The 15,737-nt window shown below is 44.8% G+C and overlaps 1 protein-coding gene across 9 annotated transcripts in view; it reads right to left on the minus strand.

The window, feature by feature from the left end:
* Positions 1 to 15,737, minus strand: part of LOC112415400 (C5a anaphylatoxin chemotactic receptor 2-like) — a 25,666-nt gene that overhangs the window by 2,627 nt on the left and 7,302 nt on the right. The window contains exons 1-2 of one of the 9 annotated variants that reach the window (XM_024768354.1): positions 3,744 to 4,911; positions 3,459 to 3,621 (exon numbers count right to left, since the gene is read on the minus strand). The exons of 1 other annotated variant lie outside the window; for it this stretch is intronic. Coding sequence is in view for 2 of the 8 variants with exons in the window: in XM_024768348.1 (XP_024624116.1) it covers positions 13,858 to 13,977 (120 nt within the window). In the remaining 6 variants the exon portion in view is untranslated. Of the gene's footprint in view, positions 1 to 550; positions 1,464 to 3,458; positions 3,712 to 3,743; positions 4,912 to 8,875; positions 10,621 to 11,785; positions 13,978 to 15,737 lie in introns of those variants that run through there. 7 more of the 9 variants (XR_003006308.1, XR_003006309.1, XM_024768348.1 and 4 more) reach the window with 7 other exon arrangements.

Here is a 15,737-nt window from a genome sequence, read left to right on the forward strand (position 1 = left end):
TTTTTTGCGGTACGCGGGCCTGTCACTGTTGTGGCCTCTCCCGTTGCGGAGCACAGGCGCCGGACGCGCAGGCTCAGCGGCCATGGATCACGGGCCCAGCCGCTCCGCGGCATGTGGGATCTTCCCGGAGCAGAGGGAACAGCCAGTGCAAAAGCCCTGAGGTGGGCACATGATGGTCATGCTCAAGGAAGAGCAAGGGCACCAGTGTGGAGTAGATGGGAGGTAAAAACAGAGACATATCAGCGGCCACATAGGTATTGTAAGTTCTTTATCTTTTATTCTGCGTGAGATGGGAGCCATGGGAGAGTGCTGAGCAGAGAAGTGACATTGTCTATCCTAGGAATGATAATCATAACTATTACTACTGTTATTATTATTATTACTATAAGCCACCGTCTATTGAGACTTTGTGTTATGTGCCAGGCCTTGCGCCAAGCCCCTTTAAATGTTACATCGTTTAGTCCTTATTACAAACCTCTAATTTTCCTACCATTGTTATACCCATTCTGCAGATGAGAAAACTGAGGCACAGAGAAATTAAGGAACTTACCGAGGATGACTCAGCTAAGCAAGTAACAGACCTGAGTTTCAAGCTATGTTAGTCCCACTCTGGAACTCTGGGCCCTAGAACATCACCATCCAAAAATCTGAGGTTTGGAAGAGTCGGAAGGCAGGACAGCCAGTGACCCTAAGCAGAACTGGGCTCTGTGACTCTGGGTGAGCAGTTTCGGTTGGCTTTCTCTCTCTAGGTTTCCTCATCTGAGAAGTGAGTTACGGAGGTGAGCCTACCTCACCAGTTTGGGGAGGCCTTGAAGAGTTAATATGTATAAAGCACGTAGCACAGAGTAAGGACTTGGTAGATGGTAGACCGGTCCATGTGATATCCCCATGATGTCATAGTAACCTGACCCTGCAGCTCTCTGCTGATTCTTTGGGGCTGACTGGCGCTGCCCAGAGTGCCAGCTGGAGTTGATACAACAGGAAGGGCAGAGAGGAAGTTGCGGCACTCCTCCCTGCCAAGCAGATGCTAAGGAGCCAAGTCATTGTGTGTGTGTGTGTGTGTGTGTGTGTGTGTTTGGAATTTGGCACTCCGCTTTGATATTATTTTCATCACTAAAGTAAAACGTGTGCAGGTTTTAAAAATTCAAACCCTCATCAACTGTGTGGCCTTGGGCAAGCCACTGAACCTCTCTGTGCCTCAGCTTCCTCATTTGCAAAATGAGAATAATATACTCACCTTGGAGGGTGTTACGAGAATTCAAGTTAATAGGCGTGAAGAGCTGAGCACGGCGCCCAGTCCATTGTGAGCATTAGACGTGTGTTAGCCACCAGTACAGAGACACACACACCCTCTCCCTCCACCCTGAGACCCCGCCCTTTCCAGCTCTATCCGTTTCAAATCTGAGTTTTTTTGTGTGTAAGCACTTCAGTCGGGGAAAGTTCAACACCCCCGTGCCGTCTCTTTTTTTTTTTTTTTTTTTTGCGGTATGCAGGCCTCTCACTGCTGTGGCCTCTCCCGTTGCGGAGCACAGGCTCCGGATGCGTAGGCTCAGCGGCCATGGCTCACGGGCCCAGCCGCTCCGCAGCACGCGGGACCCTCCTAGACCGGGGCACGAACCCGTGTTCCCTTCATAGGCAGGCGGACTCTCAACCACTGTGCCACCAGGGAAGCCCCTGTGCCGTCTCTTAATCTTTTCAATTTAATGTCTTAGATCTGTTTCCCCATCCGGACGCCCCAACTCCTTTCTTCACAATAACTTCAAAATCAATCCACGGGCTGGGCGTTTTGTGCTTATTAACTAGCCTCAGACTAAAGGACATTTAAGTATCATCATGGGTAGCATTATTATCTTCTTATTATTTTATACACCAAATAAATTATATTTCTATATGTACGTCTATAGATAAAACAATTACCATGATTATTATTTTATAAGCATTCAAATAATAGATGACATTTATCAAGCTTCTATCATGTACCAGGCATTCCCCTTAGAACAACCCTATAAGGTAAGTACAATTATTATGCTTATTTTCCAAAGCGTCACCTGTTCCCTGCTTCGGGCTCTGCTGTGTCCCCGGCACCTGGAGTAACATGTGACACACAGGAGGTGCTTAGTTGATATTTATTTGTTGAGTAAAAGAATGAAGAGGGAGAATCTGAAAAGAATATATATATATGTATATATAACTGACTCACTTTGCTGTACACTTGAAACTAAAACGACATTGTAAGTTAACTACACTTCAACAGAAAAAAGAAGGAAAGGGAGGGAGGGAGGGAGGAAGGAAGGAAGAAAGGAAGAAAAAACGAGTTAGCTTTGCCTTTAATGGAAGAAGCTATAAAATACCATCATTTTATTTTTATTTTTAACGCAGTATGTAATGATGTATGTATTACCGTGAAAATACATTCACGAAATACTATTTTGTGAGAAAAGTACGTAACTAAACTTCTAATATTTTTAAACAATGCGTTCGTTTTACAGCCAGAAAATTAACAATAAAGATATTGTCATTAGGGGCTTCCCTGGTGGCGCAGTGGTTGAGAATCCGCCTGCCGATGCAGGGGACACGGGTTCGTGCCCCGGTCCGGGAAGATCCCACATGCCACGGAGCGGCTGGGCCCGTGAGCCATGGCCGCTGAGCCTGCGCGTCCGGAGCCCGTGCTCCGCAACGGGAGAGGCCACAACAGTGAGAGGTCCGCGTACCGCAAAAAAAAAAAAAAAAAGAATGAAGAGGGAAACTGAGGCACAGAGAAGCAAAGGGGTCACTTAGATTTCTTTCAGTTCCTTGCGATCACAAGGGCCCTTGTGCATGCTCTTAGCACACGTGTGTTTGTGTATCAGCCAGTCTGGCTGGAACTTCTGCCCTGGGAAACCGTGGGGAGCATCTACTAAAGCCAAATATATGAAAACTTTCCCCTTCCCAGCGAAGCATATGCTCACCAAAAAACATGTACCAGAATGTTCCCAGTGGCCCAAGATGGGACACCATCCAAATATTCACTCACGGGAGAATGAATAAACCTATCGCGGAATATTCTACAACAGTGAGAATGAACAAATCACATGCGAGAATGCGGATGGACTTCACAAATACGATGTTGAGGACAGAAAGGCAAACGCACAGGAGAATTTACTGAATGATCCCTTTCTCCTCAAGTTCAAAAATGGGCAAAAGAATTCGATGGGGATGGGGAGTGAGGGCAGGCGGAGGGAACTCTGGGGCTGGGGCTCGGGCTATTTTTAACCGGGATGCTGGTTCCCTGGGTGTCCTCAGCTTGTGGAGATACACAGAACTGCTCAAGTCTCGTGTGCATACTTTTCTGTGTGTGTGTTCTATGTGAAAATGAAGTTAAAGGATCTTTCTTAAGAAGGGGAATCGCTGAGTCAAAGGGCGTGTTTGGTGGATTCCCCAGAAGCTGCAGGTTTGGGAAGGGCTGTTTTCCTACACACCTGAGTGTGGCCATGGACGGGACCATTTGACAAAGGCTTTTCCTGTTGTACTGCCCAAGTAAATTCCAAGAGTCTGGGATTCTGATGTGGATTCCAGTGTGATGGCAATAAGATTCCACTCCTGAAACTCTAGTTCTGATTCCCAGATTCTAAAATAATGAGTCTAAAAGGCCAGGATTAAAAAATGAATAAATGAAAAAATTTTTAAATAAAAATAAAAGGCCAGGATTGGGAAATGCCCCCCGCATACGCCATCATTCCCTCCCTCCTTCCCTCCATCCTTACCATCTCTTGAGGAATGGTCCCCAGTTTGGCCAAACACCACTTGGGAGCACGATCCAGGCCCACAGCAGGACCTGGGAAGTCTGAAGTCTCTCCCCCGAGTCTGGAAGTAAGTGGATTCCTGCAAGCTGGTCCCGTTTGCCAGGGCTCCTAGGGGACTCCACTGGGCACCGTCACCTCACAGGTCCCAGCCAATGCTGTTAAGCAGCAAAAAACAGGATTGGCCTTTTCCTACTCCCAGAGTATGTTTGTCCTGGATTCTTCCCATGACTCACACATCCCAAAATTACTGGGCAGCAGGCAAGACTGGAGCGGGCTCGGGTGGGTGGAGGGTTGACCCAGTGTCGACAACAACAATCTCAATGTCACCAGCTTCCTGGAAGCCAGATCTACAATGTGGTGTGACCTTCAAGGCCTGGGGTTCTTGGCCTAGACTCACTGTCCCTGCAGGGCCCTCTGAGGTCTTCCTCACCAAGTCCCCACTGTCTGCTACCCCCATCCCCGCCCCAGACTCCAACTGTGCACCCAGCCCCTCCTTTCTGCCCTCTGCAGAGCCCTGAAGACAGATCAATATTCCTCCCACCTCACATGTTCTGAGAGAGACAGCTCAGAGTCACAGCCTCCACCAAAAGGCCAAGCGTGCCCAGCATAGGGCCTAAGGCTTCAGAGGCAGACAAAACACAAACAAGTCCTATCGGTTCTGTGGAGACTCTGTTTTCCCTCTTTAAAATGGGAAGATTTGGGGAATTCCCTGGTGGTCCAGTGGTTAGGACTCTGCGCTTTTCACTGCTGAGGGCGTGGGTTCGATCCCGGCTCAGGGAACTAAGATCCTGCAAGCTGTGCGGTGCGGCCAAAAATTTTTTAAATAATAATAATAAATAAAATGTGAAGATTTTGAGCGTAGTGGTTCCTAACCTCCTTCCAAGCATAGCACGGAGGCTGAGAACATGGACTTGAGAGCCACAGAGATAAGATACATATTCCAGGTTTCCCACTGATGAGTTTCTGGGCCTCAACCCTTCTGAGCCTCAACTTCCTCATCTGTGAAATGGACGTTTTAGCCACGGGCATTAAATGGATAAAGAGATTTAAAATACACACAACAGGGCTTCCCTGGTGGCGCAGTGGTTAAGAATCCGCCTGCCAATGCAGGGGACACGGGTTCGAGCCCTGGTCCGGAAGATCCCACATGCTGCAGAGTAACTAAGCCCATGCGCCACAACTACTGAACCTGCGTGCCACAACTACTGAAGCCCACTCGCCTGGAGCCCGTGCTCCACAACAAGAGAAGCCACCGCAACGAGAAACCCGCACACCGCAACCAAGAGTAGCCCCCAGTCACCGCAACTAGAGAAAGCCCGCATGCAGCAACGAAGATCCAACGCAGCCAAAAATAAAAATAAATAAAATAAAATAAATTTTTAAAAAAGAAGGAAAATCACCTTTAAAAATAATAAAGTAAAATACACACAACAGCACCTGGCACACAGGAGATGCTGTGTACATGTTTGTTAAATTAGCAGTAATAAAAAGCATATGCTATCAATTTTTTTAAACTTACATTTTAGGAAGACAGACTTAGCAAGAGGAAGTGACCCTATTTATTCCAACTTCGGAACCCTTTATTCAGCAGTTTTCGGTGTTTGCGCCACTGTGTGTGTATGCTTTAGAGGTTGAGGGGGCACATTTATACATTTCTTTTATTTTTTTAACTTTATTTATTTATTTTTGCCTTCGTTGGGTCTTTGTTGCTGTGCGTGGACTTTTCTCTAGTTGCGGCGAGTGGGAGCTACTCTTCATTGTGGTGCGTGGGCTTCTCATTGTGGTGGCTTCTCTTGCTGCAGAGCACGGGCTCTAGGCACGCGGGCTTCACTAGTTGTGGCACGCGGGCTTCAGTAGTTGTGGCTCATGGGCTCTAGAGCGCAGGCTCAGTAGTTGTGGCACACAGGCTTAGCTGCTCCGCAGCATGTGGGATCTTCCCGGACCAGGGCTCGAACCCACATCCCCTGCATTGGCAGGAGGATTCTTAAACACTGTGCCGCCAGGGAAGCCCTATTTATCATTTCTTTTGTTGTTGTTTGGAGAATAAACTCATGTTGGTAAAGGAAGTTATTTTTGTGCCAAGAGACTAGAACTCGCAGCGTGGGCTGGGGTGTCTCTGCGTGACCCAGTCTTGGCTGAGACTGGCCCCAGACCACCCCCTTCCACCATGTTCTGGGGGGGGGCTCCTCATCCCCACATCCCACCAGCCCCAGGCCCCTGTGGGAACCCACCCTAGTCAGAAAGAGAAACTAACATGGGAGAAGCATTGGGTGGGGAGGCATTGGCTGGGGCCGGGAGGGGGGGGGTGGTGTTGAGTGAAGCACTGTCTTTTATCAGCTCAAACTTTCTCTGATCTTTTTGATCTGGACCATTTTTAAAGTCTTTATAGAATTTGTTACAATATCGCTTCTGTTTTATGTTTTGGTTTTTTGGCTGCAAGCCATGTGGGATCTTAGCTCCCCGTCCAGGGATCGAACCTGCACCCCCTGCACTGGAAGGCGAAGTCTTAACCACTGGACCGCCAGGGAAGTCCCAGACCTTCTCTGATCTTGAGTTTACAGGGGTGTGTTTCTCAGATCACTTGATCTTAAACTCCTCGGTCACTGAGTCTCGGGCATATGTTTCTCAGATTCTGGGAAGCTAAGGCTTTCTGGTGTCTCTGGAGCTGGGGGATCTTACCTGGGGATCTGAGGAATGCTGTGAACGGGGACAGGGACACAGCTGTTATAAAAAGTGAGGGGCTTTTTGGGGAGCGGGATTCGTTTTACAGACACCCTGAGAGATACTGAGTACCAGCCCCTCAACAATGGAGAAACTTACAATGAGGACATCCTTAGAAGGTTATTAAATTGACCCATATGATATTGCCAGTTTGGTGGGTCAAAATAGGTTGAAGTCTGGCAAATCGTGGCAACAGAAAACAGATTAATGATGGCCAGGGCCTGAGGGGAAGGGAGGACGTGAATGGGAAGTAACTGCTTAATGGGAATGGGGTCTTTATTTTGGGGTGATGAAAATATTCTGGAACTAGTTACATAGTGGGGACAGATGCACAACACTGTGGATATACTAAATGCTACTAATGGTGAGTTTTATGTTATGTGTATCTTACAAGTTTTTTTAAGCAATAAATAAACTGTTATACCCCCTCACCCTAAAACAGGATGAAGCCCGGTAATTTCATGGAGTGCAGCCTAATGGAATTCTAGAAGCCCAGAGAGTGAGTGGCCAAGATGGGGAAACCAGTCTCTTTTGAACAATACGTACTATTACGTGATATCTGATGCATAAAAAAGAGTGCCTGTAACTTGTGTAAAGTACAACAAATTAGCATCTGTAAAATCACCATCCATCTTAGAATCTTTGAATATCTAGATCAAGAGTAAACTTTTTCGGTGAGAGAACTGAGAGTAAATGTTTTAGTTTTTACTGGTCAAGAGGTCATTCATCTCTCTGCTAGAATGAAAGCGGCCACAGATTGAACGGCATGGCTGTGTTCCAATAAAATTTTATTCACAAAAACAAGCAGTGGGCTGGATTTGGCTCACAGGCTGGAGTTTGCTAACGCCTGATCTAGTTCAAAGACTCTGAAGGCTGAATTGTTGGCATCACAGATTTTCAGAAAGTTGGAATCATAGGTGATTTGACCCAAGGGATCCTACAACATTAGCCACAGACTATTTGAATCCCAGGATTCTAGAATGTCACACCAGAATCTTCGAGTGTTAGAAGTATAATAAAACTCCAGCTGTTAGATGTTACAATTTTGTAGATGATCTGAACGTTAATCAAGATATTCTAGCCCTGAGCTGTCCAATATGGTAGCCACTGGCCACACGAGGCTACTGAGCATTTAGAATGAGCTGGATCACTCATGCAGCTCAATATTAAAAAAACAAACAACCCAATCAAAAAGTGGGCAGAAGACCTAAATAGACATTTCTCCAAAGAAGACATACAGATGGCCAAGAAGCACATGAAAAGCTGCTCAACATCACTAATTATTAGAGAAATGCAAATCAAACTACAATGAGGTATCACCTCACACCAGTTAGAATGGGCTTCATCAGAAAAGCTACAAACAACAAATGCTGGAGCAGGTGTGGAGAAACGGGAACCCTCTTGCACTGTTGGTGGGAATATAAATTGATACAGCCACTATGGAGAACAGTATGGAGGTTCTTTAAAAAACTAAAAATAGAATCACCATATGACCCAGCAATCCCACTACTGGGCATGTACCCAGAGAAAACTATAATTCAAAAAGACACATGCACCCCAATGTTCACTGCAGCACTATTTACAATAGCCAGGTCATGGAAGCAACCTAAATGCCCATCGACAGACGAATAGATAAAGAAGATGTGGTACATATACACAATGGAATACTACTCAGCCATAAAAAGGAAAGAAATTGGGTCATTTGTAGATACGTGGATGGATCTAGAGACTATCATACAGAGTGAAGTAAGTCAGAAATAGAAAAACAAACATCGTATATTAACGCGTATATGTGAAACCTAGAAAAATGGTACAGATGAACTGGTTTGCAGGGCGGAAATTGAGACACAGACGTAGAGAACAAACGTATGGACACCAAGCGGGGAAAGTGACGGGTGGGGGTGGGATGAATTGGGAGATTGGGATTGACACGTATACACTAATATGTATAAAATGGATAACTAATAAGAACCTGATGTATAAAAAAATAAATTAAATTAAATTAAAAAAAAATAGATAAGCAGACACAGGAAGAAAAATGTTAAGTTGAAAGCAGAGATGAAAATAAACAAGACAACCAAACAACTGTATGAAAACAGAAATAGTGCAAAGAGGTAAAGAAAAAAGATTTATTATAATTAATAAATTATAATTAGAGAGTTAAAAGAATATATTGCATAAGAACCAGAGGAAAAAATGAGCTGGATCTGAGATGAAAGATGCTGTGATACACACCAGATTTTGAAGACTTGGCATGAAAAAAAAAAAGAATGCAAAATCTCTCAATAACTTTTTATACCAATCACATATTGAAATGACAGTGCTTGAAATATATTTTGTTCAGTAAAATATAGCACCAAAATTCATTTTACCTGATTCTTTTTATTTCTCTTTGCTTGTCTCTTGCTTATCTGCTGAAAAATGTAAAATCATGCATGTGGTTTGCATTATATTCCTATCAGACAACAAGAATTTGGAGTAATACCATCCTGGAGGTTGGAGATGGGGTGCTTGGGAAGGTCACATGGCACAGATGCAGGGCGGGAGTCTCTGACCCACCACGCCTTGGGGAGCCAGATCTGAGCAACAGGTGGGGCCGTGACAGGGGACTTGGTGGGGGGGCGGTGCAGAGGTAGGAACACCGCCAACTCAGCCAAACCCATCATTCCCTTCCTTTCCCTACCACTTCCTCTTTAGAACTTGTTGACCTAGCAGATTTCCCAGGCTCCAGATTTCACAATTGCCTGGCCCTTCAACCCACTTCCTTCCTGGGCAGCACTGATCAACACCAGGCTGAGGATGCCTTGAAGAAGACACCTGGATCCCACATGTTGGCCTCCAAGAGTTTCTAGAAGACCACTGTGGGACCCAGCTTCTGGGAAGCATCTTCTTTCCAAATCAGCATGAAGGAAAGACCCCACTGCCTGCAGCCCACTGCCCAAACCAGGAAAGCCAGAAGATGGCCAGGAACAGAGATGGAGCATAGGGGTGGGAAGTCAGGGAGGACTTCCTGGAGGAGGCTGCACCCTGAAGGAAGGTAGAATAGCGATAGGGGTGGTCTTTTAAAAACAGACCAAGCAGCTGGGAGACCAGGCAGGAGAAGGAGCAAGGATCCAAGTGGGAGGGGATGGAGGGCTTGGACCATGAAAGGCATGGGGTGGGAAGACGGTGGCGTCCAGCATGGGTCCCAAGTGCAGGCTTGGGTGACTATATGGACGGTAGGGCACCCCCTGGGTTGGGGAATGCAAAGGGAGGGGGAGGTTTGGGAGAAGATGCTGAGATCATTTTGGGCAAAGTAGGTACAGAGTCCACACCCTGAAGAGAGAGAGAGAACTGAAAGTATTGGGTGAAGTCACAAAAGTAGGAAGCCTGTTCAAGAGAACTCTAGAAAGCCAACATTTCAGGGCAGAGGAAGAAAGTCTGCAGAGGAGGCAGGGAAGGATCACACTGAGAGAGAGGATAATCAGCCGGCCTGGAACCAGCCAGGGAGGAGGCCCAAGCAGCTGGGAGGAGGGTGGAAGGAAGGATGTGGGCTGACCAGGTAGAAAGGATCGCCAGCATCTTTACAGAGGTTATCAGACCTGAAGGTAGCTGGGGCTCAGGTCTTCCCCCAACGATCTTGCTGCTAGAGGGTCTGCACAGGTACCAACATTTACTATCAAAAACCACACACAACCTCTTCTGGAAGTCCTGCAGAGCACCTGTCACTCTAGGTGCTCAGACAGCATCTTTAAATAAAAGTTGTCCCCAAGGCAGACATGAGAACACTGTAGTAGCAGGATTCAGCTATGTTTCCCATCAGAATTAGGCAAAATCCCAGCCCAGCGCCCCATGCTGGAGGCTGTTCCCTGGACCCAGCCAGCTCTTGAAAATAGGAGGGAGTCGATATCTATGTGGTCGTCGGATTCAGGGACCACCAGCTCTGTGTGGCTCCCTGGGCACTTGTAATGTGCCGGTCTGAATGGAGATATGCTGTGACTGTAACACACCCAGGATTTTGAAGACAGTACCAAAAAAAAAAAAAAAATGTAAAATGTAGCAGCCACTATGGAGAACAATATGGAGGTTCCTTTAAAAAACTCAAAATAGGGTTACCATATGACCCGGCAATCCCACTCCTGGGCATATATCCACAGAGAACTCTAATTAGAAAAGACACATGCACCCCAATGTTCATAACAGCACTATTGACAATAGCCAAGACATGGAAGCCACCTAAATGTCCATTGACAGAGGAATGGATGAAGAAGTTGTGGGACATATATACAATAGAATATTACTCAGCCATCAAAAAGAATGAAATGATGCCATTTGCAGCAACATGGATGGACCTAGAGATTATCATACTAAGTGAAGTAAGTCAGAGAAAGACAAATACCATATGATGTCACTTATATGTGGAATCTAAAAAAAATGATACAAATGAACTTATTTACAAAACAGAAATACTCACAGACGTAGAAAGCAAACTTATGGTTACCAGAGGAGATAGCGGGGTGAGGGGATAGATAAATTAGGAGTTTGGGATTAACATACACACACTACTATACATAAAATAGATAAACAACAAGGACCTGCTGTAGAGCACAGGAGGGAACTATACTCAGTATCTTGTAATAACCTATAATGGAAAAGAATCTGAAAAAAAACATATGTATAACTGTAACCCTTTGCTGTTCACCTGAAACTAACATAACATTGTAAATTAACTATACTTCAATTTAAAAAAGAATGTAAAAGACCTCATAATAATTTTTCACACTGATGACATGTCAAAATAAAAATATTTTCAATATATTGAGTTAAGCAAAATATATTATTGATTATATTATTATTTTATCAATTTATATTAGATATCTCTCTATATAGTAATATATAAATAGCACTAATATTACTATAATATATTCATACATATATACATTAATATAGTATTGATATATGTTATATATTTTGTTATATTACATATTTATAAACAAAATTATATAATATTATATACTACATAGATATTCATGTAACATATAATCATATAGTATATAATAAATTATTATAATATAGCATTCATATCACTGTTGTTAATATAACATATAATTGCATTACATTATTAAATATATTACTATTATTTCACCCTTTTCATTTAAATTTTTAACGTGGCTAGTAAAAAGTTTTAAACTACTTACGTGGCTCACATCATATTTCTGTTGGTCTGTACAATATTTCTAGCCAATGTGGACACGCACACAGACACACACACACAAAAAACACTAAGCAGGAATATTTCCAAGTCAGTTATAAACAACACAATATTTCAACATTTATTATTTTTTATTTTCATTTTTCAACTGGTGTGTACTAGCTTTTTTGAAAGTCCAAAGGTTACATGCTTTGTATGTTATATATGTACGAGTCTATTGATATAACATTCTTGAAAGGACCAAATCACAGAGATGGAGAGAGGATTCGTGGTTGCCAGGGGTTCGGGACGAGGCTAGGGAGGGTAGAAGGCAGTGAGAGTGGCTAGAAAGGGGTGTCACGAGGGATCCTGGCAGTGATGAAAATGACCTGCGCCTCGACCGTATTCACGTCATCTTGGTTGTGATATCGTAATGTCATTTTGCAAGATGTGCCTGTTGCAGGAAACAGGTCAAAGGTACCCAGGGTCACTCCGTTTTACTACCTACAACCCAACGGCATGAGAATTTAAATGAGGTCAAAATAAAATGTTTAATTTCTTTTTCAGCGCAAACAAAACAGCAGTTGACAATGTAAGACAGCAAATTCCCCTGGGACCCCATTCCCTGGAGGGGCCCAACCAATGTTTCCCAACCCTAGGTGTCTTCCTCACTGCTTGCTTTTTGCCATAACTATATAACATCTTTTTATTTAGTACTTTTTTTTTTAACCCAGTGAAGTAACATACTAACTTACTGTTTTTCTTTAAATCAACTCAATTCTAAAAGCTGAGATAGGTCCCTGGACTTTTGCTTTGTACTAAACAAGAATAACTTCTGAGATGCGAGTTACATTTTTCTTTTTTTGCCAACTCTCCATAAAATAAATATAGAACTCTTTTTTTCAAGGTTTGAATGTTTCTGTTTGTCTGGGTTCTACGTGTCTAACGTATTCACACTCTCTGCACACGAACGTGTTGTTCTATGGAAGGACTCCAGGTACATTGGTTGCTGTTTGTTTTCCAAAGTCCTTGGATGGAAAGAAAGGTTGGGGGTCCCTAGAAGGATGTGCTAATCTTGGAAATGAGGAGTGATGAGAAGGGTTCGCCTGGAAGAGGAAGGACAAGTCTGGGAACGATGGAAGGAACGAAGGCAAATTCACTCAACCACCACCCACCTCGCCAAGATCCAATAAGCAAAGTGAATGGACCGGAAGTTTGGTGGAGCGCCGGAAAGATGGTGGCCAGAGAGGCCTCCCCTTACACCTCCTGGCTCTTCAGGGCCGGGGTGTCCACCGTGGAGCACGTGTTGGACTTGCTGTCCCTGCCCACGGACTCTTCGGCCAACACACCCCGGATCCTGGAGGGGAGGGACTTGAGGAACCGGGTATGAAAGCCCTGGGCAGCGACCACGTAGATGATGGGGTTAATACAGCAGTTGATGTAAGCTACGGAGACACACAGGGCATCCAAACTGGACACGGATTTGAAGTTTGTCTTGTGGGAAAAAAACATCATCGTCCCTGTCACCTGGTAGGGCAGCCAAAAGACAAAAAAGCTGATCACCACTGCCACCACCACCTTGAGAGTCTTGGTGGAACGGGTGGCACTGCGGCTCCAAGCCCGGATCAGAAGGAAGGTGTAACAGACTATAAGTGTGACCAGCGGCCCCAGGAAGCCCATGACCAGCCGGATGATGGCCACGGCCCTCTCTATACCTGAACCGTCCTTACCATAGTCAAGCACACACGTTATCTTGGGTGGGAAGTATTCCACATGGACCTTACGATACATAAAGGAAGGTATGGTCAGCAGCAAAGCCAAGGCCCAGGCCACACCGCAGGCCGCCCAGGCCATGCGGGCCCCTCGATAGTTCTGGCACCAGATGGGATTAAACACCAGCAGGAAGCGGTCGGCGCTGATGGTGGCCAGAAGCAGGATGCTAGCATACATGTTGAGCAGGATAAGAGAAGGCAGAATTCCACAGGCAGCATCACCGAAGGACCAATGGTTGTGCAGGACAATGGATGCAAACAAGACAGGCAGCGCCAGACAGGAGAGGAGGTCAGCCACTGCCAGGTTGAAAAACCAGATGGCATTGATGGTTCGCTTAACCTCGGACCCCGTCACACAGACCACCAGGGTGTTGCCTGGCACTCCCACCAGGAAGACGACTGCAAAGATTACCAGGGCGATCACATCTGGAATATGCAGCCTGCGACTTTGGGAAGAGTCATCCACCGATATGTTGGGGTCGGTCCAGTTGCTATAATCGTAGTAATCAGAGGTGCTATTAGTCATGGAGTCCTGGGTGGAATCAGAGAAGCAGGGATGGTATAAGTCTGCAGACAGGTGGCAGGCGGGCCCATCAGAGCTACTCAAAGCCCATCACTCCACTTCTTTAAGTCTTAGGTTTCTCCCGAGGAAATGGGGATGCTGGGGGCTGAGAGCCAGCTGGGGTGTCATACCACTTATTAAAATGCTGAAAACCCTTCCATGTTAATGGGTCTCCGTGCCATCCTGCCACCTCCCCCTGAAGTCCCTGGACTTCCCCAGAGTCTAGCAACCGAATGGTTAAAGCCTAGGCCTGCTACAATACTGTGGTCACTATCCACTCTGGCCAGTACCCATGACACACTGCTTGTTAGACATCTTTAATGTCACCAACACACTGAGATGATATTACTGAGCAGGTAGTTCCCCCACCAACACCACCACCAGCAGTATCACCCCCTTTTGCTGCCTCCCACCCACTGAGGCAGCTCTGCGCTCTGCCTGGGAGCTACCCAGAGTCAGCAGTGTTTCAACAGGGCCTCATGAACTCAGGCATCAGGGGTAGACAGGGAGCATCAGTCATCAAGATACATAATATCTTTTTTTTAAGTTAATTCTGCACTTTAATACTTACAGGAGAATAAGCTAATAATCATACGAACATAAATCCAAAACTGATAGCCCAAGTCCTGAGCTATTCCCTAAGTTTTATTTTTCATTTACTTATTTTTCAAATTTTCATTGGAGTATAGGATATTTAACAATGTTGTGTTAGTTTCAGGTGTACAGCAAAGTGAAGATATACAATATCTTAATGAAATATTTTAAAGAATCAAGATGAATGCACCCCCCCCCCCCACCCCCGACCCCCAGAAAAAAAACACAGTGCAAAAAAATTCTAATTTTAAATGAAGGCAACCTGCTGCAGTTGTTTGTTTTACGGCCCTGCATTATTATGCAAGAGGAACCAGCCCACAGTTTTCATTCTCAGCTGGGCGGGGTTTTGCAGGCTGACAATGGCATGCAAACATTCAAGCAATGTGGGGCTTTATGTATAGTCATGGGGTTTTAGGAGGGGTTGTTTTGGGAAGGGGGTTGGTAAAGCTTTATTTACTTTTTCTACTTGGTTCAAACTATGGAAGGATATTTTCCTAAGTGTAGATAGGGGCACACATGTGTCCTTCTGCCCTGGGTACCAGGGTGGCTCAGCACGACACTAGGATCCAAATAGACATGTAACTTGCTAGAGGCAGGGCAGAAGGGATGAAAGGAATAGAGAAGGATATGAGTTCAAGAACAAAGGGTATCTTAGTGCACAGATTATGGCCTTTAATTACCACCTGGCATTCAAAGGAACCAGGGCTCCTCGGAGAAAGGCTGATTCCTGTTCTGGGACAGAAAATATACAAGATGAGCCCAGAACATCTCACACTAGAAAGTAAGAAAAAATGTTCAATAATGAGAGGGACATATCAAAGAGACAGCCTGAAAAAGCTCCCACTAGTCAAAAGATGGCACAATTTGAGTATATAATAATAAATAATAACTGTGATGCAATAATACTAATGCAAAACACTAAAGATCTACGAGTTCATAATGGTAATAAAAGCAAATAAACCCATTGGTCATATTTTTATTCTGGAAAGGGAATGAATCAAGCACTTATCCTGCCATTTCTGTACAGAGTATATTTCAGGGAAATAAAGAGTCAATGTGGGAGGGCCTTCTTTTTTTTTTTTTTTTTTATTTTTTTTTTTTTTTTTTTTTTTATTTTTTTCAGGCCCTGGGGCCCT

Source organism: Neophocaena asiaeorientalis, unplaced genomic scaffold, assembly GCF_003031525.2.
Source record: "Neophocaena asiaeorientalis asiaeorientalis breed wild unplaced genomic scaffold, Neophocaena_asiaeorientalis_V1.1 scaffold629, whole genome shotgun sequence".
NCBI lineage: Eukaryota > Metazoa > Chordata > Mammalia > Artiodactyla > Phocoenidae > Neophocaena > Neophocaena asiaeorientalis.